We start from the raw sequence: 22,913 nt of genomic DNA on the forward strand, positions 1-22,913 counted from the left end.
GCAAGCACTCAATACATGTCAACTTCCTTTCCTTTTTCTTTTTCACTGAGGTATGAGACACGCCCAAGGCATGTGTAAAGTGTACCAATCCTAAGTATGGGCTTGTTGAATTTTTCCTTATGTATACACCTGTCACTACCATGCGCATCAAGGTATAAAGGATTCTTGCCCCTGAAGACTCTCTCAGGCCCCTCCCATCCCGTATCCGCTCCCAGCGGTGACTTCTGCCCTGACCCTGACATGGCAGGTGGTCAACGTTGCCTGATCCTGAACTTCAGTGTCTGGTTTCCTTGGCGCCAGGAGATCCTGGCGGTGGGAGGCTCCCAGGGGTGGGAGGCTCTGCCGGCGGTTTGCTGTGTGTCGCCGGTGTCGCCGAGCCTGCCACATGAGTGCATCACCTCCTCTATGATGCTCTGTCTGATCCCAGGATATCCGCTCCCCCAACACCTTCTCCTAAATGTTCTGCGAGGCATCCGTTTATTCTTTAATGAAAATAGCTGAGAAAAGACCAGGGGCTCCCCGTTTAACATGGCAGCTTAAACACATGAGTTTATGTTCCTTCCCTCTTGAAATCCTACTAAAAGGAAGTTCATCCTCAAAGATAAAGAGAATGGGAGAAGTTGCCACCACAGGGGACAGATGCCAGCAACACTTTGGAAGATGGAAGGCAGAGGGACTGGGGTGACTGACTGCAGTTTAAGATCTCTCTTTTGTGCCATTAGGGGGAAGGAAGCTGATTTGAGCCACAGAACCCCAGGAAGACTCTGGAATCAAGAATCTCTGACAGTGGGGGAGGAGAGGGCAAAGCAATGGTAGAAGAATTAGTTGGAAATTTATATAAAGAGGGCTTGACCCCAGCCAGATCCCCATCGCCAGGCAGGTGATGGCCCCTCGCCCATCCAAGCAGAAGACTGCGGTCTCCTCAAGCACAGCTGAGGGCAGCAGGAGGTCCACTCTCGCCCCAGCCACTACCTAAGGAGCGCTGTGGCCTGGTTTATTTAAATGTCTCCTGCCCCATCCTGCAACTGGCAGGAAATCGTCAGACTCTGCTCTGGGAAAACTGACCCAAAGGAAAAGGCCTGGAGGCACCGAACGGGAGATTCTCTCAAGAAAATGACCAAGTCGCAGCCTGACCGCCCCAGAGCAAAGCTGCTACGTTAACTACCCGTCTGTTTACCCAGAACTTCTAGTCAGCTGTTTGTGCCTCAGTCTGAACTGTGATGAGTCACGTGACGCTGGAGCCCACCTCCATGTGACAGGAAGAGACACGCGTGGAGCCGACGGAGAGAATGTGGGGACGAAGACAAGCACAGGACAGCAACAGCACAACTGACACCCTCAGAAAGGTAGGAGAATTTTTGCATTTACGAAAAAGAATGGTGTACTGTTTTCAAAGACTATTCATAGAACAAATAAGAATTACTAGAAATTAGAAATATAATAGCTAGAATAAAAGCATCCGTAGAAGGGTTGTAAGATGTAATCAAAGAAATTTACCAGAAAATAGGGAGAGAAAAGACATGAAAATTATGGAATCATTTCAGGAGGTCGCAAAGTTGACTTATGGGAGTTCCACAAAAAACAGATTTGAAGGACATTAGCTTCCAGATTCAACGAGCCAATCAGGTGTCTGGCACAATAAATTCTCACAAACCAAGACCCAGCATCATGAAATTTAGGATCACCAGAGATTAAGAGCAAATCCTAAAACCTTCTTGAGAACAAGCAGGCTACCTACAGAGCTTTGTTAGTTAGGAAGTGAGTGAACATCTCAAAGTGAAACTGGGATGTGAGGAGAGCAGGGAAGGTTGCAGAGCAGGAAGCCCCAGGAATCTGCCCCTCCAGCTAAACGGCTACGGAGCTAGCAGCAACCGTCTGAAGTAACTATTTTGGAACTCTGGAATTGTCCAGAGGAGAGCTGAGTGCAGAAGCTGGTAAATTTCGGGAATTTCAGTGCATTCCAGCCTATCGCATGATGGTGGCTACCATTCCCCAGCCCCCAGGCCCACGGAGGCAGCACTGGAGACAGCTGCCTGCATTCCTGGTGCACCTTGCTGGAGCCCGGGTGGGCAGGAAGGGCCTCACACTCCAGATATTGGGGTTGTGAGTTCTGACTTCTTATTGCTGCTTTCGATCACTGAGGGGCCAGGACAGAGGCTGGTGGCCATTGTTTCAACCCCCAAGGGGTGATGTGGCTTCCAGGGGATTTAAAGAGACAGATAGTACTTTCCCACCCTTTTGGGGGCCAGATATTTAAGGAAATCTTTGTCAGATCACTGGTTGACTGCAGAGATGAAGGAACAGAAACTTCAGTGACCCCACACAAGGCATATATACTTTGCAAAAATAATTTGGAAAAGTCACAAACAGACTCTAGCCCTCAACAAGCAAGATTCATCAATCCCTGAGTGGGAGAATTAGATTTCCAGAGTTACCACAAAACAATACTCAAAATGTCCAGTTCTCAAAAAATTTATAAAACATACAAATAAACAGGAAAATATGGCACATTCACAGAAAAAAAAAAGAATTTGATAGAAACCATCCCTGAGGAAACCTTAGTCAAGGATGTTAAATCAACTGTCTTAAATATGTCCAAGGAGCTAAAGAGAACCATGGACAAAGAGCTAAAGGAAATCAGGAAAATTACGTACAAGCAAAATGAGAATGTGAATAAAGAGAAGTTGTAAAAAAGGATTCAAAACCTGGAAGCAACCAAAGTTTCCTTCAGTGGGTGAATGGATAAATAAACTGTGGTACATCCAAACAATGGAATATTCTTCAGCCCTAAAAAGAAATGAGTTATCAAGCCATGAAAAGACATGGAGGAAACTTAAATGCAAATTACTAAGTGAAAGGAGCCAAGCTGAAAAGGCTGCTGCATGATTCCAACTATATGACATTCTGGAAAAAGCAAAGCTATGGACAGTAGAAAGATCAGTGGTTGTCAGAAGTTGGGGAGAAGAAGAGATAAAGGCAGAACACAGAGGATTTTATAGGGCAGTGAAACTATTCTGTATGATATTATCATGGTGAATACAAGTCATTATACATTTGTTAAATCCCACAGAATATACAACACCAAGAGTGAATCCTAATGTAAACTATGGACTTTGAGTGATAATGATGTATGAATGTAAATTCATTGATTGTAATACATGTACTACTTTAGTGCAGGATGTCGACAGTGAGGAAAGCTGGGCAAGTGTGGGGCAGGGGGTATATGGCAACTCTCTGTACTTTCCACTCAATTTTTCTGTGAATCCAAAACTGCTCTAAAAGATGGTCTATTAAAAAATGGAAACAGACAGAAATTATGGAATTGAAAAGTCCAATAACTGAAAAAAAAAGCTTCACTAGAAGGGTTCAACAACAGATTTGAGCAGGCAGAAGAAAGGATCAGTGAATCTGAAGATAAGACAATTAAAATTATTTAGTCTGAGATGCAGAAATAAAAAAGAATGAGGAAAAATGAGCAGACCCTGAGGGACTTGTGGGACCCCATCAACGTACCACCATATGCTTATAGGAGTTCCAGAAGGAGAAGGGAGAGAAAAAGGGGCAGAAAAAAATACTTGAAGAAATAATGGCCCAAACCTTCCCAAATCTTAAGATTCATGTCTTAAGAAAGACATGAATATACATGTTCAAGAAGCTCAATGAACTCCAAGCAGGATAAACTCAAAGAGACCCACACTGAGACACATTATAATAAAATCACCAAAACCCAAAGACAAAAAGAGAACTGTGAAAGCAGCAAGAGAATAGCACTTATCACACACAGGGGATTATCAATAAAATTAACAGCTGATTTCTCCTCAGAAACCATGGAGGCCAGAAGGCAGTAGGATGATATATTTACAGTTCTGAAAGGAAAAAACTGTCAATCAAGAATTATATACCCAGCAAAACCATTTTTCAAGAATGAAGGAGAAATGAAGACATTTCCAGATAAACAAAAGCTGAGGGAATGCGTTACCAGTAGACCTGCCCTACAGGAAATGCTAGCAGGAGTCCTTCATGCTGAAATGAAGGACACTAGACAGTAACCTGAAGCCACAAGAAAAAAGAGGAACACTGGTAAAGATAACTACACGGGGAAATATAAAAGCCAATATTATTGTACTTCTTGTGTGGTTTATAACTCCTCTTTTTTCATATATGATTTAATGGGCCAACAATGGTTATAAACTGATGCTAATGGGCATAAAATATATGAAGAGGTGATCTGTAACAATAACAATGTAAACGGGAAGGGTCAGAGACATAGGAACAGAGTGTTTGTATACTATTCAAACTAAGTTGTTATAAGTTTAAGATGTTGTTAATTCCCAAGGTAACTCCTAAGAAAATGACTTAAAAAATACAGTAAAGGAAAGAAAAAGGGAATAAAAATGATACACTTCAAGAAATCAACTAGACAAAATAGGGCAGTAATGGAGGAATTGAGGAATAAAAAATATCTAAGACATACAGAAAACAGATAAATGACAGAAGTAAATCCTTCTTTATCAGTAATCACATTAATGTAAATGGGCTAAGCTCCCCTACGAAAAGGCAGATATTGGCAGAGTGGATTAAAAGAGAAAACATGATCCATCTATAGGCTGTCTACAAGAGACTTACTATAGATAAAATGACACAAAGAGACTGAAAGCAAAACAATGGACAAACATATTCCATGCAATTATAACCAAAAGAGAGCTGGGGGGGCTATATTATTGTCAGACATTTAAAGACATATTGTCTTTAAATCAAAAGAAGTTGCAAGAGACAAAGAAAGACAATATATATTGATAAAAAGTTTGATACAGTAAGAAGATATAACAATTATACACATATATGCATCTAACAACAGAGCCCAAAAGTATATGAAACAAAAATTGACAGAATTGAAGGGAGAAATAAATAGTTCTACAATAGTATTTTGTTTTTTTTGTTTTGTTTTTTTTTTTGTGAGGAAGATCAGCCCTGAGCTAATATCTATGCTAATCCTCCTCTTTTTGCTGAGGAAGACCAGCTCTGAGCTAACATCTATTGCCAATCCTCCCCCTTTTTTTCCCCAAAGCCCCAGTAGATAGTTGTATGTCATAGTTGCACATCCTTCTAGTTGCTGTATGTGGGACACAGCCTCAGCATGGCCGGAGAAGCGGTAAGTCTGTGCGCGCCCGGGATCCAAACCCAGGGTGCCAGTAGCGGAGCGCACGCACTTAACCGCTAAGCCACAGGGCCGGTCCTACAATAGTATTTTGGATATTTCAATACCCCACTTTCAGTAATGGATAGAAGAACCAGAAAAAAGATCAATAAGGAAATAGAGGACTTGAACAACACTATAAACCAATTACATATAACAGACATATACAGGACACTATACTCAACAACAGCAGAATACACATTCTTCTCACATGTACATGGAACATTCTCCAAGACAGACCATATATTAGATCACAAAACAAGTCTTAATAGGTTTAAAAAGATTGAAATCATTCAAAGTATCTTTTCTGATCAAAATGGAACGAAACTAAAAAGCAATAACAGAAGGAAAACTGGAAAATTCACAAATATGTGGAAATCAAACAATGCACTCTTAAACAACCAACATGTCAACAAAGAAATCACAAGGAAAATTATAAAATATCTTTAGATAAATGAAAATGAAAACACAACAAATCAAAAGTTATGGGATACAGCGAAAGTAATGTTAAGAGGGAAATTTATAGCTGTAAACACATACACTAGAAAAGAAGAAATTCTCAAATGATAACCCAACTGTACGCCATGAGGAACTACAAAAAGAAGAGCAAACTAAATCCAAAGCTAGCTGAAGGAAAGAAATAATAAAGATCAGAGGAGAGATAAATAAAATAGAGAATAGAAAAACTATAATAGAGAAAATCAATAAAACCAAAAGTTGGTTCTCTGAATAGATTAACAAAATTGACAAACCGTTAGCTAGATTGACTAACAAAAAGAGAGGAGATTCAAATGACTAAAATCAGAAACAAAAGTGGAGACATTACTATCAATTTTACAGACATAAAAAGGATTATAAGAGAATACTATGAATAACTGTACACCAACAAAATGGATAATCTAGATAAATGGACAAATTCCTAGAAATATACAATCTACCAAAACTGACACATGAAGAAAGAATATCCGAACAGACCTATAAGAAGTAAGGAGATTGAATCAGTAATCAGAAACCTCCCAATGGAAATCTTAGGACCAGATGGCTTCACTGGTCAATTCAACCAAACATTTAAAGAAGAATTAACACTAATCCTTCTCAGATTCTTCCAAAAAATTGAAGGGGAGGGAACACTTCCTAACTCATTCTATGAGGCCAGCATTACACTGATACCAAATTTTAATAAAGACCTCATAAAAAAAGAAAATTAATAGCCTTATGAATATAGATATAAAAATCCTCAACAACATATTAGCAAATCAAATCCAACAGCATATTAAAAGGATTATACACCATAACCAAGTGGGATTTATTACTGGAATGTAATGATGGTTCAACACATGAAAATCAATCAATGTGATAGACATTAAAAGAATGAAGAAAAAACTACACGATCATCTCCATGCAGAAAAGCATTTGACAAAATTCAATGCTTTTCAAGATAAAAACAGTCAGTAAAGTAGGGATAGACGAGAACTTCCCCAATATGATAAAAGCCATATCTGAAAAACCTACAGTTGACCTCATACTCAATGGTGAAAGACTGAAAGCTTGTCCCCTAAGATTAGCAACAGGAAAAGAATGACCCCTTTCACTACTTCCATTCAACATAGTACTGGAAGTTCTAGCCAGGGCAATTAGGCAAGAAAAAGACGTAAAGGTATCCAAACTGGGAAGGAGAAAGTAAAATTGTCTCTGTTCACAGAGGACATGACCTTATATGTAAAATCCCTAAAAATTCCCCACACACAAAAAAATTCTTAGAGCTAATAAAAGAATTTAGCAGAGTTGCAGGATTCAAAATCAGTTGCATTTATATATACTTGCAATGAACAATCCTAAAAGAAAATTAAGAAAACAATTCCATTTTAAAGGCATAAAAAAGAATAAAATACTTAGAAATAAATTTAACCAAGGTGATGAAAGAAGTGTACCCTGAAAACTACAAAACATGCTGAAATTAAAGAAGACCTAAATAAAAGACATGCCGTGTTCATGGACTGGAAGACTCAGTATCGTTAAGATGTCAATACTACCCAGTGACCTACAGATTCAGTACGATCCCTAACAAAATCTCAATGACTTTTTTACACAAATAAAAAATCTCATCCTAAAAATTCACATGGAATTGCAAGGGACCCCAAATAAGCCAAGACAATCTTGAAGAAGAACACAGTTGGAAGACTCACACTTCCTGATTTGGAAACTTACTACAAAGCTAAAGTAAACAGTGTGATACTGGAATAAAGACAGACACACAGACTAGTGAAATAGAATAGAGCCCAGAAATAAACTCTCACGTATGGTCAATTGATTTTCAACAGGGGTGCCAAAACCTTTCAATGGGGAAAGAATAGTCTTTTCAATCAATGATGCTGAGAAAACTGGATATCCACATGGAAAAGGATGAGGTTGGACACTTATGTTACAACATGTACAAAAATTAACTTAAAATGCATCAAAGAACTAAATTTAGGGGCTAAAACTAAAAAGCTTTTAAAAGAAAACATAGAGGAAAATCTTCATGCATTGAATTTGGCAATGACACTTTGGATATGACACCTAGATAAACTGGACTTCATCAAAATTAAAAACTTCTGTGCATCAAAAGATACTATCGAGAGAGTGAAAAGGCAACTCACAGAATGGGAGCAAATATTTGCAAATCATATATCTGATAAGGGATTAATATGCAGAATATATCAAGAACTCCTACAACTCAATAACAGAAAGACAAACAACCCAATTTAAAAATAGGCGAAGGACTTGAATAGACATTTCTCCAAAGGAGACATGCAAATGGCCAAGAAGCAAATGAAAAAAGTGCTCAGCATCATTAGTCATTAGGGAAATGCAAATCAAAGCCACAATGACATACCACTTCACACCCACTAGGATGGCTATTATCAAAAAAGGGAAAAATAACAATTGTCGGTGAGGATGTGGAGAAATTGGAACACTCACGTATTGATTGTGGGAGTGTAAAATGGTGCAGCCACTACAGGAAACAGTTTGGCAGTTCCTCAAAAAATTACACGTAGAACTACCATATGATCCAAGAATTCCACTCCTAGGTATAGCTAGAAGAGCTGAAAGCAATGATTCCAACAGAGACTTGCACACCAACATTCATAGCAGTATTCACAATCGCCAAAAGGTGGAAAATCCAACTGTTCATCAACAGATGAAAGGACAAGTAAATTGTGCTGTGTATACACGTACACTAGAATATTACTCAGTTACTAAAATGAGTGCAGTACTGACACACACTACAACGTGGACGAACCTCGAGGGCATTTCGCTAAGTGAAATGAGCCAGACACAAAGGGACAAATATGTATGATTCCACTCATACGAGGTAAATAAAGTAGCAAATTTGTAGAGTTAGGAAGTAGATTAGAGGTTACCAGGAGCTGGGGGGGAGAGGGGAATTGGGAGTTACTGTTTAACGGGGACAGAATTTCCGTTTGGGATGATGAAAAAGTTTTGGGTATAGATAGTGGTGATGGTTGCAAAACATCATGCGTGTACTGATGCCACTGAATTGTACACTTAATAATGACTAAAATGGTAAGTTTTGTTTTATATATTTTACCACAAAAAAGCAAAACAAGAAGGAAGAAGAAAGTAGAACAATGCTCAAATTTATGATGGAAAATTATTTTGAGTCTAGAACACTACCTGTTATGAACCAAGTGGGGGCTCGAATAGACACATTATGAGACATACAAGATCTCAAAAATCTTATCTTCCACGCATGTGCCATGCTCGCTCAGCTACTGGAGGACGTGCTCCGTTGCTGTGGAGCCCACCCGTGTTTACTCCACATGCTAGAGAGTAGACAAAAACATGAGGAGGGGGGAGAAAAACAGGATCCATCTCAGCAAAGAGGTGAAGGCAGAAGTTCTCAGAGTGAAGGCGAAGGAAGTCTCCCCGGAGGCGGCTGCTTGCAGGCCTAGAGGGAACCCTGCCCCGCTACAGCAGGAGGAAAGAGAAGGAGTGGCTCCAGTGGGAACAACAGGTCAGCGAGCATGTTTGACCCATCGACAGGCTGGATCCGTCACAGAGCCGGGGCTAAATTACTGAGACAGGCAGAGAAAACTGAGGAGTTATCAACTCCAGGAAAATCAGAGTGCATGTATGGCTCGGCTGTGAACAAAGTTTACATTGTCATCAATATGTGAACAGCTCCCAATGACTAACTCAGCGACCATGAATTATGTCCACCGTAAAACAGCTTGCTCGCTTCCCCGAGGGGGGACAGCCATGAGACCACCGTCAGCAAACAAGGACAGCAACGACTTGTAAGAGAGAGGAAGGAGGGGGCAGGAAAAACCACAGAGGGTTTTACATTCGGGGGCAAACTGACCAGCTGGCAGCAGAGAGGGCAGTCTATCCTGGAGCACCCGGGTCAGGTAGGGGGATCCAGGACAATCCAGTTGCTCATTGATTCTCTGGAAACCCCTGAGGGCGTCAGTGTGGGCAGAGGGGCCAGGCCATCTGGGTGTCATGTCTGCTGGCCCTCCCATGCCCTCTTGGGTCACTGTGTCCACCATGGGGTCTGCCCATTCCTTGCATCAGAACTGCTCACAGCCCACACAGGTCTAACCTAACACCACACTATGGGAGGGGTGTGCGCAGATGTAACGTGATGTGAGAGCGAAGTTCTCATCTTAGAAAGCAGGAAATCAATACATAGTGTCTAAGATTGAAAAGTCAAGACCCAGCAGTGTGGGCATACTATATTCTGAGACTCTGCAGATGAGCCGGTGAAGCCGCCGGGCAGCAATGGTTGGGGATCACTGGACCATGAAGCCCGGGTCCAGCCTCTCCAGCTGTGTGACCCTGGGTAGAACTTCCCCTCCTTGGACCCGGGCTCACCTCCCCTGTAAAGTGGGGGCACTGTGGCTTACTTCACACGGCCATGGTGAGCATCTAGGCGGTGCCGAGCTCCTGAGTAAAGGCCTCCCTCCCTGAGCCACTGCCCTTATTAACATCGCGGCTCCTCGCCACACAGGGGACTGTGCTGGCCCAGGCCTGACCTGGGGCAAGGGAAAAAGAGGAGGACCAACTCCCTGTCTTTCCCCGGGGGGGGCAAGGGCTCTGGCCCTGACAACGGAGCAGGGTGGGGAAAGTGTTGGCTCCCCGTGCTTGCTCTTTACAGTTGTGCCAAGAAAACCTGTCCATACGACTTGAAAAGAAAGGGCAATAAAAGCTTCAACACAGGAGAAATTTCTCATCCAGTCTTTGAGCAAACGCAACCTGAGCTGGGGGCTATGAGCTAGGCTGTCACTGGTGGGGTGGAGGCAGGAGGGGATTCCACTATGAAGAGATGGGTGTGTGCCCTGGAGGAGGCCACAGCCTGAAACCTGGGTGACGTGGGAGAACTGACAATGGCCATTTACATCCTCAATTTTATTAATCACGAAGAAGGGGGGAGGGGGAGGGGAGGAAGAGGAGGGAGAGGAGGAGGGGGAGGGGAGGAGGAGGGGGAGGGGAGGAGGAAGGGGAGGGGAGGAGGAGGAGGGAGAGGAGGAGGGGGAGGGGAGGAAGAGAAGGGAGGGGAGGAGGAGGAGGGGGAGGGGAGGAGGAGGAAGAGGAAGAGGGAGAGGAGGAGGGGGAGGGGAGGAGGGGGAGAGGAGAGGGAGGGGAGGAGGAGGGGGGAGGAAGAGGAGGGAGAGGGGAGGAAGAGGAAGGAGAGGAGGAGGGGGAGGGGAGGAGGGGGAGAGGAGAGGGAGAGGAGGAGGAGGGGGGGAGGAAGAGGAGGGAGAGGGGAGGAAGAGGAAGGAGAGGAGGAGGGGGAGGGGAGGAGGAGGGGAGGGGAGGAGGAGGGGAGGGGAGGAGGAGGGGAGGGGAGGAGGAGGAGGGGGATGGGAGGAGGAAGAGGAAGAGGGAGAAGAGGAGGGGGAGGGGAGGAGGAGGAAGGAGAGGAGGAGGGGGAGGGGAGGAGGAAGAGGAAGAGGGAGAGGAGGAGGGGGAGGGGAGGAGGAGGAGGGGGGGAGGGGAGGAGGAGGAGGGGGAGGGGAGGGGGGAGGAGGAGGGGAGGGAGGAGGAGGAGGGGGAGGGAAGGAGGAGGAAGAGGAAGAGGGAGAGGAGGAGAGGGAGGGGAGGAGGAGGAAGAGGAAGAGGGGAGAGGAGGAGGGGGAGGGGAGGAGGAGGAAGGAGAGGAGGAGGGGGAGGGGAGGAGGAGGGGAGGGGAGGAGGAGGAGGAGGAGGAGGAAAAGGTGGCTTTTCATTTCAGTTAGCTATACATGATTTCTCACAGGCTTTTTTGAAATACTGAAAGTAGCTCTGAGACCAACCCCTGCCAGGCACCACCCCCACCCAAACGAACTGTCAGAGACTCTGAGGGTGGTGAGCACCATCCCCACGCTGGGTCTAAAGTCGGAACTAAATTAAGGCCTGAGTGACTACTCAAGTCCCTTGCTCAGTTTTCTGTTTATACAATGGGGGCACCCATTTCTAGCCATCGTAACTTCTGCCTCCTGTTAGCTCATTCTGAAGACTGATTTGCCACAGTTCAGTGACAGAGTGTGTGTGAGAGTAGAGATGCCCGTGATGGGGAGAGCCCAGCTCTCTGGGCAGCACAAAACCTCAGCTTTCCTTCTCTGTAAAATGGGGATCATAGCCTTTCCTCTGCAGAGGAAGTTTCCCAAGGATGTGTACATGACACGCCTGTAACTGGCCCAAGACATGGCTGCCCAATGGTAGTTATTGTTTTGATATAAGTAGTATAAAATATAATGGATTCGTTATAACCATTTATAGTAATATAAAATGATTGTAATAATATAGTAATAGAAAATGATTTTATTACAGTAATGTAAAATGATTATAATATTGTTATTAATAATAATGACAGTATCAAATTAGCACTCCAGGCCTGGGAACTGCTCCCAGACCCTCAACTCGTGGCTCAAGCAACATGACTTTCCAAACACTTGTCCCCATGGACGCCTTGTCACCTTGCCTCTCCCCTGAGCTGCCTCACGTGTGCCTCCCTCTGTGAGCGTGAGGCCTGAGCACACTCTCTCTGTGTTGTTTCTTGTTTTGTAATTTGACCTCTGGGAGAGTAGCCACTCTGCCTCCTGACACTGTCTCATTCATCTCTGAATCCAGTGCCTTCCACAATACCAGGCACACAGCGGGAGCTTGATAAATGCTCATAAATGACCGAAAATCTTATAGCTAGCTGTCCTCAGTAAAGACTTGTGGAATGAAAAGCAATGCACGTTCTTGCACTGTGTTACAGGCTGGGATCCTACGTGAATTTTATCCTGCCCTCTTCCCCTGCCGCAGTTCCTGCCTCCAAGGACTCAGGGCAGAGGGGTCCCGGTAGGGGGGGGGGAGAGCAGAAATCCTGGCTTTTGCTTTCAAAATTTGGGGGAGAGATCGTGGCACAAACAAAGTGGCTGAGCCAGAAAACCAGCACAGAAAATAATTCCCCCTAGATTGAAAAAACAGCCCAGTCAAAGGTTTAAATGTGAAAAGGAATAAAATTATAAAAAATTCTAGAGAAGAAATCATCTGATAACTTCTTTATAATCTTGCAGTATAAAAGGTCTTTCTAACTATGACCCCAAATCCAAAAGCTATAAAGAAAGATTGATAAAATAGATGACACAAAACAAATGAACAAACAAAAGACTTCTGCATGGCAGGGAACACTTAAGGAAAGTCCAAAGACAAATGAAAAATGGGAACAAAACATTCACAACTCATATCTAAAGAGTGCAAAGAGAGAAAAAAGCCAGCCAGCCAACAGACATGGGGCAAAGGCGCTGAAGAGACAGTTCACAGACAGGGACAAACAGCACAAGATGTTGGTCACATTCCCAAGAGAAGGCAGATTCAAACTACACTAATACCATCTTCCCCTAACAGATTGTTAAAAATCCAGAAGCTTAATGACACCGTTTATTGGCAAGGTCATGAGGAAAGTGCACTCTCATCCATTATAGAGGGAGAGGAAACAGGGATAGCCCTCATGGAGGGCAATATTTGTCAAAATTACTGATGTACTTACCCACTGACACAGTGATTAAACTCAAGGATTTATCCCAGAGTGCGAAACGATAAATTCATTGCAGCGATATTTGTAATAGCAGAAGATTGGAAATAACCCAAATGTCCATCAAAAGAGGATTGACTGAGTAAATTATAGTACATTTATACCCTGGACTATTATGCAGCTATTAAAAAAGGAATGAGGAACCTCTTTGTATATTGCTGTGGAAAGAACTCCAGGATATATTAATTGGAAAAACAAAAATAAAAACAAAACAAGGTACATAACAGCACGATTCATAAGCTCCTTTTCTTCCTTCCTTCCTTCCTTCCTCCTTTTATTTTTTACAAGAAGGGGGAAAGTTCTAATCTATATTTATAAGTGTTGGTATATACATAAAGAAACACTGTAAGGAAACATAAGAAACCAAAAACAGTGTTTTAAATAAAATACTTAGGAATAAATTTAACAACAGAATTACAAAACTTGTACATTGAAAACTAAAAAACATTGTTGAAAGAAATTAAAGACCTAAATAAATGGAGAAACATCCCACTTTCATGGATTGAAAGACTTAGCATTGTTAAGATGCAATACTCCCCAAATTCTTCCATAGATTCCACACAATCCAGTCAAAATCCAAGCCGGCTTTTCTGAAGAATTTGCCAGGGCTGATCCTAAAATCATATGGAAACGCAGGAGACCCAGAAGAGGCAAAACAATCTTGAAAAAGAACAAAGTTGGAGGACTTACACTTCTCAATTTCAAAACTTACTACAAAGCAACAGTAAATAAGATAGTGTGACACTGGCATGAAGCTAGACAGATAAATAGAATAGAACTGAGGGTCCAAAAATAAAGCCTAACATTTATGGTCAATTGATTTTCAACAAGGGTACCAAGACAATTCAATGGGAGAAAGTATAGTTTTTTCAACAAATGGTGCTGAGACAACTGAATGGCCACATACAAAAGAATGAATTTGGATCTCTACCTCACACCATACACAAAAAATTAACTCACAGTGGATCACAGACCTAAATGTAAGAACTAAAACCAAACTTTCAGAAGAAAACAGGAGTGAATCTTCATGATTTGGGGTTAGGCAATGACACCAAATGTACAAATGATTAAAAGGAAGATTGAGAAATTGGACCTCACCAAAATTAAAAACTTATGTGTTTCACAGAACACCATCAAGAAAATAAAAAGACAATCCACAGACATGGAGGAAATATTTGCAAATCATATATCTGATAAGGGATTTGTATCCAGACTATACAAAGAGCTCTTATAACTGAATAATAAAAAGACAACCCAATTTAAAAATGGATTAAGGAGTTAGACATTTTTCCAAAGAAGATATATGAATGGCTAACAAGCACATAAAAAGATGCTCAACATCATCTGTCACTAGGGAAATGCAAATCAAAACCACACTGAGTACCTGTTAGGATGGCTATAATGAAAAAGACAGTGACAAGTGTTGGCAAGGATGTGGAGAGATTGGAACCTTCATGTGTTAGGCCGGATTATAAAACTGTGCAGCCACCTTGGAAAACACTTTGGCAGTTCCTTGAAATGTTAAACACAGAATTACCATATGACCCAGCAATTCCACTCCCCAGAGAAATGAAAACATGTCCACCCAATATTTGTACACAAATGTTCATAGCAGCGTTATTCATAATAGACAAAAAAGTAGAAACAACCCAAATATCCATCAACTGATGAATGGATAAATAAAATGTGGTATATCCATAAAATGGAATATTATTTGGCCATAAAAAGGAATTAAGTACTGATACGTGCTACAACATGGATGAACTTCAAAAATATTACGCTAAGTGAGAGAAGCCAGTCACAAAACACCACACTCCATTTCTACAAAACGTGCAAAATAGGCAAATCTATAGAGACAGAAAGTGGATTAGTGGTCGCCTAAGGCTGGGGGTGGGGAGGATGAGGAGGGACAAGGCTTCTCTTTGGGGATGAAAATCTTCTAAAATTAGATTATAGTGATGGTTGCACAACTCTGTAAATACACTAAAAAACACTGAATTGTACACTTTAAATGGGTGAACTTTATGGCATATAAATTATATCTCAATAAAGCTATTTATTCTAGGGGAGGCAGGAACCGGGCAGACAGAGGACAGGGAGGGGAGGCAGGCTTTCTGTTATATACCTTTTTATACTTTCTGAGCTTCCAACCATGTGACTATACTACATATTCAAAAAGCAATTTAAAAAACAAACAAATCAAACAAAATTAAAAAGAGACCCTTGACCCTTCCCTCATTTGGGGAGAAAAGAGGGAGAGACTGCTTCCCACCCAACCCCCTGTGAGGTGATGGTTGGGTGGATAGTGGGTCAGATCCGACAAGGGCGCCTGAGAGAGCTTTCAAGACACGTGGCCGGGAAGCCACCACGCCGCTGGACCTGACCGAGAGACAGTGCCCAAGTGGCCAGAGGGTGCCGTCCCTGCTCCCCCTCCTCTACCACTGCCTGGACCTACGGAAAATGCCAGAGTCATCGTCAGCCCCAAAGAGGGCAGAAAAACCCCAGGACTGACACCGGCCAGGCAGAACAGAAGCTTGGGAAAGAAGCTCTGTTGACACACGGGGAAGAAGGGAAGGAGTCCCGCACGCCTGGTCTGTGGCCCCGGCTCCCAGCCCAGCTCCCGTGCACCCTGAGACTGGAGAGCAGCCAGGAGGGACGATTCCTGGAGCCCACTGCCCATGCTTCCTCACGTGCTTGGCTTGTTAATAGGTGCTGCACCAAGAAAGACCTCTGGGGTCAAATTAGTTTGAAAAATGCTGGGTTAAAGAAAGTCAAAGTGTGTTTTTTTAACGGCAGCCCTTCTCAGAACCACTGCTTGTGACTCTTCAAGAGGGGCTCTGGCAGGTACAAAGCCCTTCTGTGTTTTTGAGGGACATCTGGTGGAACAGAGGCTCTTCTTCTTTTTACAGCTGAGGAAAGGGAGCCCAGAGAGGTGAAGCGGCTCATCCAAGGTCACACAGCAAGTCCGTGAGCAGCAGAAGCTAGAACTCCTGACTCCCGGCCAGGGCTGAGTCCTCGGCATGAGGTAGCCTCCATCAGTGCCAGGTCACAGCTCTGACCCATCCCGACTCACGGTTGGTCCTGGGGGCCCAGGCAGCTTCATCCTGTATCAAGGCGACCTCTGGTCCCTCCCTGGTCCAACTCTCTCAGAAATTTTATACATTTGAGCCCTTAGCTGAGGACACGTCTGGGGATGTGGTCACAACACAAAACGGAACAGAGAAAAGACAGGCTCCCTACCTGATGCGTGGGGGAGAGAATAGGCTGTGCCACTGTGGGCCCTGATACCCGCTCAGATCCGGCCCCGGGTCCCATCTGCACAGGGAGGACCTGGCCCCTTTTATCCGCTTTAGCGACCTACGCTTCCAGGTTTCTGCTTTCGAGCAAACCTTTAAAAGCTGCCCTGACGCATGATCCAGCTTCTTCAACAAATAAACAGCAGGGAAAAAATGGGAACGGTGCTAGATTAAAACATAGGGCCAAAGGCTGACGTGGGCTGTGTTTGATCCCGGTTTGCACAAATCAACAGGAAAAGGCACAGCTGAGACCATCGGGAAGTCTGAACACTGACCGGCCGATAGTGGGGAGAGACTGAGGGATCATGGTTCTCAGAAGTGGTCACCACATCATGGTTAGTTTTTTGGTTTTTGTTTTTTAAAGAGTTTTTAAGAGATAAATCCTGAGGTGTCCCCAAATCAAACAACACGATGTTCGGAATTAGCTTTAAAATGCTCCAGGGGGCCGGAGCCGGGATGGGGGGCGTGGGTGACCAGAGTTGGTCACATATTGATAAATGTGAAGCGGGTGACCCACCAGGAGGGTTTGTAAACTCTCCTCTCTACTCTTGCCTAAGTGTCAACTTCAAAATAAAATATTTTTAAAATACCCTGGTGGGGGCCGGCCCGGTGGTGCAGTGGTTAAGTGCCCGTGCTCCGCTTTGGCAGCCCGAGGGTTCACAGGTTTGGATTCCAGGCGCGCACCCACGCACCTCTTGTCAGGCCATGCTGTGGCAGCGACCCATATAAAGTGGAGGAAGATGGGCACGGATGTTAGCCCAGGGCCAGTCTTCCTCAGCAAAAAAGAGGAGGATTGGCATGGATGTGAGCTCAGGGCTGGTCTTCCTCACACACACACAAAAAGTCCTGGTGAATCTGGCTCCGGGCCCTCTGGCCAGCTTGTGGTAGGGGTCTCAGAGGGAATTCCTGCCCCGGTGGCTGACCATCTGGCCTCGGGGCTCCCATCCTGGACTGCAAGGCACAGACCCCGGAGTCCCCAGACCTGGGCTCTCCACGGGCGGGGGCTTGGGGAGGCCCCGGACCGCCCCAGCTTGCCCATCTGCTGTGGGCGTCGCGCCCACCGACCCCACGGAGCCCAGGCGGCGCCGAGCCCTCCCAACCACCCGCGCCTCCCCGGCTACTCACGCCGCTCCTCCGGGCCCGCCCGGCTCCGGCCACCTCTCCTGCTCTGGCCCGGGCCCCTCATTACTCAGGACGTTTATTATTAGCCTCAGATTTGATTAGTGCCCCTGCTGCACTTCCTGGGTTTTCCCCCCAAGCTGTAGGATGTAAATCAGCGGCACCCCCACCCCTCACCCCCGCGCCTGCGCGCTGTCTCGGGAGCTGCTGGGGGTGGACGCGGCCCGGCGCCCCAGGAGTCCCGTCGGGCGCTGTCTGCTGAGCCCCCCGCACGCTGCTCACCCGGGCAGAGCAGGGGAAGGCCCGACCCCGCCCCGGCATGGGCTACCAACCCTGGCATGGCCCAGATCTGGCCCTGACCTCCCACCGGGACCTGGTCTCCTGCCCCACCGCGGACACGCCAGGCTCAGGCCCGGGAAACAGCTCTCCAGCTTCCGAGCATTGCTCAGGCCCTTCCTTCGTCCCGGACAACTATTGCTTGTTTCATTGCCCGGTCATCTCCTCTTATTCCTTCTTCAGGCTCAGCTGAGGTGTCACCTCCTCTGGGAAGCCATCCCTGACTGCCCCAGGCCAGGTTAGGTGCCCATTCTCTGTGCTTCCTAAGCTCTGTCCTTCCTCCCTTCAAAGCACTCCAAGAGGCTGACACTAAAGCCTGGGTTTGAGTCTCAGCTCGCCCACTTAGCAGCAGGAAGCCTTGGCGGCAGTTTACTTAGCTTCTCTGGACCTCCATTTCCTCTTCTGTAAAATGGATATAATAACAGTCCCTGTCTCACAGGTTGTTATGAGAATGAAGTGAGTTAACACAGTGGAATTTGTAGAGCAAGTTCTTGGCACAGAGCAGGTTCTCACTAAATGATATGGAAATTAGTGCTGTAGCCCTCTTCACACTCTTGTCTTCCCAGCTCCTCTGAAACCTCCGTGAGCATGAGGAGCCCGCGGCTTAAGCTGGAGTGGGACGCACTTAGAAGTCACAGGAAGCCCACGGCACTCAGGAAGGGACCTTTGAGGGCTGAGAAGGAATCAGGCGGGTGGAGGGAAGGAGATAGGCCTTCCAGGCAGCGGTCAGGGCAGGGGGGAGCGGTGCGGGGAACAAAGGCCAATTTAGATGATGGTGAGCAGAACAGGAGAGAAAATGCAAATGGCTCGTAACCCTAAAAAATGCTTAATCTCACCAATAAGCAGAAAAGTACGACTTAACCATGAAAAACTGATTTTCATCCAGCAAGTTGGCAAAGTCTTAAAGTTGATGGTGTCGAGGACTGGAGGGGATCTGCGGAAATGTGAACTCACGCCCTGCTGGAGGAGGGTACCGCCATTTCAGAGGGCAACCTGGCAGCGTCAAGTAAATGTGGAACATATGCCTAACCCAGGACCCAGAAATTCTTTCTGTGCCGCAGAGGCACAGGGATGTTCGCTGAAGCATAGTCAATAACAGTGAGCAACTGGAACGACGCGAATGCCCACCCAATAGAGATGGCTGAATAAATAAGGTACACAGGCCGTAACCAGGAACACTACGCGTCGCCTGAAAAGAATGAGGCAGATCTGTAAGCAGTGACGTGGAAAGATTGTCAAGACAGATCGTTGAGTGGAAAGAACATAGTTTATAGGATGATACTTACAGTAAGATGCCTTTTAGTAAAACACAAACAAGCAGATCACACACACACACACACACACACGCACACAAGGCCACTATATTGTCCACGATCGCGTACGTGTGAATGTGACGCGAGTCTGAAGGGCTGTGCATGATGACAGTGGCTGCATCCAGGGGGCGGGGGGCGAGAAGGGAGCAGGGTTGGCGGTGATGGTCAAAGGGGACTTTAGCCCTATTCATACTGTTTTAACTTTCACATGGAGAAGATACCACATATTACTTGTGTCAATGAAATGTAGCAAACCCACGGCTGGGCTGGTGGGGTAGACGCGTGAGCCAGAGGCAACCATAGATTCTGTTGCCAGGAACGTTCTGCCTGTTGAAATGGGGCAAGCCCAGAGTCACTGCTGGATGCCCTCACTGCATCCCCTCCTTGCCTTCGATTTGCACACTCCCAGGGCCGAGGCTCTCACCACCTCACAAAGCGGTTGGCTCCCAGGGGGTGAGCTCTGACCACTGGACAGCTTGTCTCCATCTATTGAACACTGTGCCTTCCAGAAACGCAACCTCTGGACAGGTTGCCGCTCTCTGGAGCCACATGCATGGTCTTGGTCAGTGAGACAGCACTCTGGAGTTTTACAGCCAGCATAGGTTAGGCGGAAACTGAAAGACAAGCCCACAAAATCCCACTTGACTTTTGGGGTGGCTGAGAACTGCATGGTGGGGTTCCCTGATGTCCCATTGCTGATCACAGCTTGTTAATGCTTTTCTCAAACAGTTTACAGACAATGGATTTCATTTAGTTTCTATTTCTTTAGTTAGAGGCGTCGTTTACATATGATGAAATGCATGCATGTCCTGTGGAAGGTCAATGAATGTTTACATATGCGCATATCCAGGCAGCACCACCCACATTAAGACTTAGAACACTTTCAGCCCCCACAGAAGGCTCCCTCCCTCCCCCTCCAGGCAGTACCCCCATCCCAGAATAGCCACTGTTCTGACCTCTCTCCCCATGCAATCGCTTGCCTGTGCCAGCATGAGTGGGATGAATGGGAACAGAAGATGGGGTCATCCGCGGTGTCTAGTTTCACTCCGTGTTAGGTGGGATTAAAGCAGGCAGAACAAAGCTGTGGGGATCTTGGGGGGAAGTTGTTTGACGTCTGCGAGTCTCATTTTCTCCTGATCCATCACATGGATGGCCACGAAGCTGAAACAGGACTGCACAGACCAGAGCACACGTGACCCCTCCCCCCAGGGCCGCACGGTTGCAGGGAATTGCTATCGTTGGGCATGCTCGGTCTAGGCCACGACCCACGACAACACCCCCCAGCCCCGCCCCCAGCACTCTGGGCTGCCTCAGCGCAGGTGGTGGAGGTTTCCGAACCTCATTCTGAACCTTCCAAACCTCATTCTGAAACCAGCCCTTCTGACTTGTCTCCTTGGGGGTGCGGAGTTCTAATTTTAAGCTCCACAGTCAAGGCGACAGCAGAGTTTTGGAACCCAGAGCAAAGACACATTGTATACCTCAAGGTTTGGGAACTGGTTCATTCATATACGTGTATTTAAACTGTTGAAATGAGCACGTGGTAAAGAAACATTCAAACAGTGTGAAAGAGAATATAGCAAAAAGCAAATTTCGCCCCAATCTAGATACTCCAGACTCCCCTCCTCAGAGGCAGTAGCCGCCAGCACGTCTGTTCCCACAGCCTTCCACTAGGGCCCAGGCCTTCGTGCGAGTGTGGGTCACTACAGGACAGATTTTGCCCCATTTCCCCCCACACGCTTTTTTTTACGTAATTGCTGGCTTATCCAGATTAAACACACTGTTAACACGCTCCTTTTCTCCCTTAATATATCCTATCAATCAGTCCTTACCTTTTTAAATGAGCTCTTAGAATGCTCGCTAGGAATAATAACAGGAGCGAGCATTTCCGAACCCCTCACTGTGTGCCAGGCGCTATTCTTAAACACTTGGCATGTGCTCATTAATGTCTGTTTTATCTTCTCCGTGACTCACGGAATGGCTGGAATTCCTCAGGGGGAGTCACTCTGTCAGAGGGAACGCTGCCGTGTTGGTCAGTATTTCCTTGCCCGCGTGTGCGATGCTGTGACTGCAGGGCCCCTCGCCCACTCCAGGGCTGGGAGGGTCTTTGAGGCGGCGGGTGTTCGTCTCATCCCGCCCTCGTGTCTGCCACCCCCGCTGGCCCCTTTGAGGCCACGCCGTTGAACCTTCTCTAAAGAGTCTTAGAGGTAAGATAAAAGCAAGAGTACCCAAAAAAGGACATTTCTTAGAAATGCAGCGAAAGCCCTGATTTTCATGATTGCAATTTACATACACGACTCAGATGTGCTGAATTTCCTACTTTGCTAATATACCTGTTCCTTCGATTTGTACTAATTTCTCAGAAAGGCTAGATACTGTTACTTGAGCAAAACCCACCAAAGAAGCAAACACTGATTTCTTTACAATAAAAGCACCCAATCTTTTGTGGGAAGACCTAGTTTCTTTTTCTATTTTAAAATTTTCCCCTCAAAACTTTTTATTATGAAAAATTCAAAACTCAGAGAAAGGTTAAAAGTGAAGTAAAATGAATACCCGTGGACGCTCCAAGACTCAACAGCTGTTCACTTAGACAGCTGAAAGCAGACATTGAAGCTTCACGCCCAGATGCCTCCCAGATGACTCCTAGGAAGACGGACTATGTTCTCTTACACAGACGATCATTTTCCCCCCAAGACAGTCAGTGAGAATTCAATAACATCATTTACTAACTAGTCCATGTTTCAATTTCCCCAGTTGTCCTAAGAAGTTTTTCTTGGCTGCTTCTTTTGAATTAAAATCCAGCCTAGGGTCACACGTTTGCTTATGACTCTTCAGTCATTTTTCTCCCAGAACAGTCCCCTCCCTTTAGCTCTTTTTCTTTTGCCTTCCTTTCCTTTCTTTTGTTGTTTGGTGTGGACTCGGCCGCTGTCTTAGTGAAGGTCCCGCATCTGCATCTCTGACTGTTTCCTCCCGGTGTAGTTTGTCCTCATCCTCTGTGAGTTCTGGACTGGCACGGCAGGTCCACATGCTCCCTGGGTTCAGGTTACACAGTTCGGGGAGAAGACCTCCCGGGTGATGGGGTGTCGTTCCTACGGAACCTAATCCAGAGGTGTACCATGTCAGTTTGTCCTGCACGCAGGGAGGCTGAGGCGGACCACCTGTTGGGGGGTACACCAGATGTCCCCAGGTAAAGGCACCTGCCCCTCTGTGTCAGTGTCACCTTTGGGTGCTACTTTGGCACCTTGTGCGTCCTGGTCCCCAGCCACCTTGGGTAGACAGCTGTAGCTTCCTCGATGGTCCTTGGCTGAGACAAGCAACACACCTACAAGACAGCAGCTTGTCCCTATCATTCCTTCAGCAGTCCTTAGCTGGTGTTGTCTGGGAAGGAGAGTTTTCTTTTTATTTCTTTTTCTGAAAAAAATATACAGAAAATAACCATGAATAATATAGCAAAACCCATATTTTACCACTTAGAATTATGTTAAAAGGTTGGCATAACCACCTTCAAATTTTTTTAAGAAGGAAAACATTACAGTGAGAGCTCTGAAATCCCCCGCCCCCATCACCTCTCCTCACCGGGAGGAGCC

The 22,913-nt window shown here is 45.5% G+C and overlaps 1 protein-coding gene across 1 annotated transcript in view; it reads right to left on the minus strand.

The window, feature by feature from the left end:
* The window catches only part of TNFRSF13B (TNF receptor superfamily member 13B), a 33,744-nt gene extending 15,980 nt beyond the window's left edge, over positions 1-17,764 (minus strand). The window contains exon 1 of the mRNA XM_058559490.1: positions 17,687-17,764. Coding sequence (XP_058415473.1) covers positions 17,687-17,747 — 61 coding nt within the window. The 5' untranslated portion in view covers positions 17,748-17,764. The remainder of the gene's footprint in view (positions 1-17,686) is intronic.
* Positions 17,765-22,913: the final 5,149 nt, after the last annotated feature.

The sequence above is a fragment of the Diceros bicornis genome, chromosome 18 (genome assembly GCF_020826845.1).
Source record: "Diceros bicornis minor isolate mBicDic1 chromosome 18, mDicBic1.mat.cur, whole genome shotgun sequence".
In the NCBI taxonomy this organism is placed as follows: domain Eukaryota; kingdom Metazoa; phylum Chordata; class Mammalia; order Perissodactyla; family Rhinocerotidae; genus Diceros; species Diceros bicornis.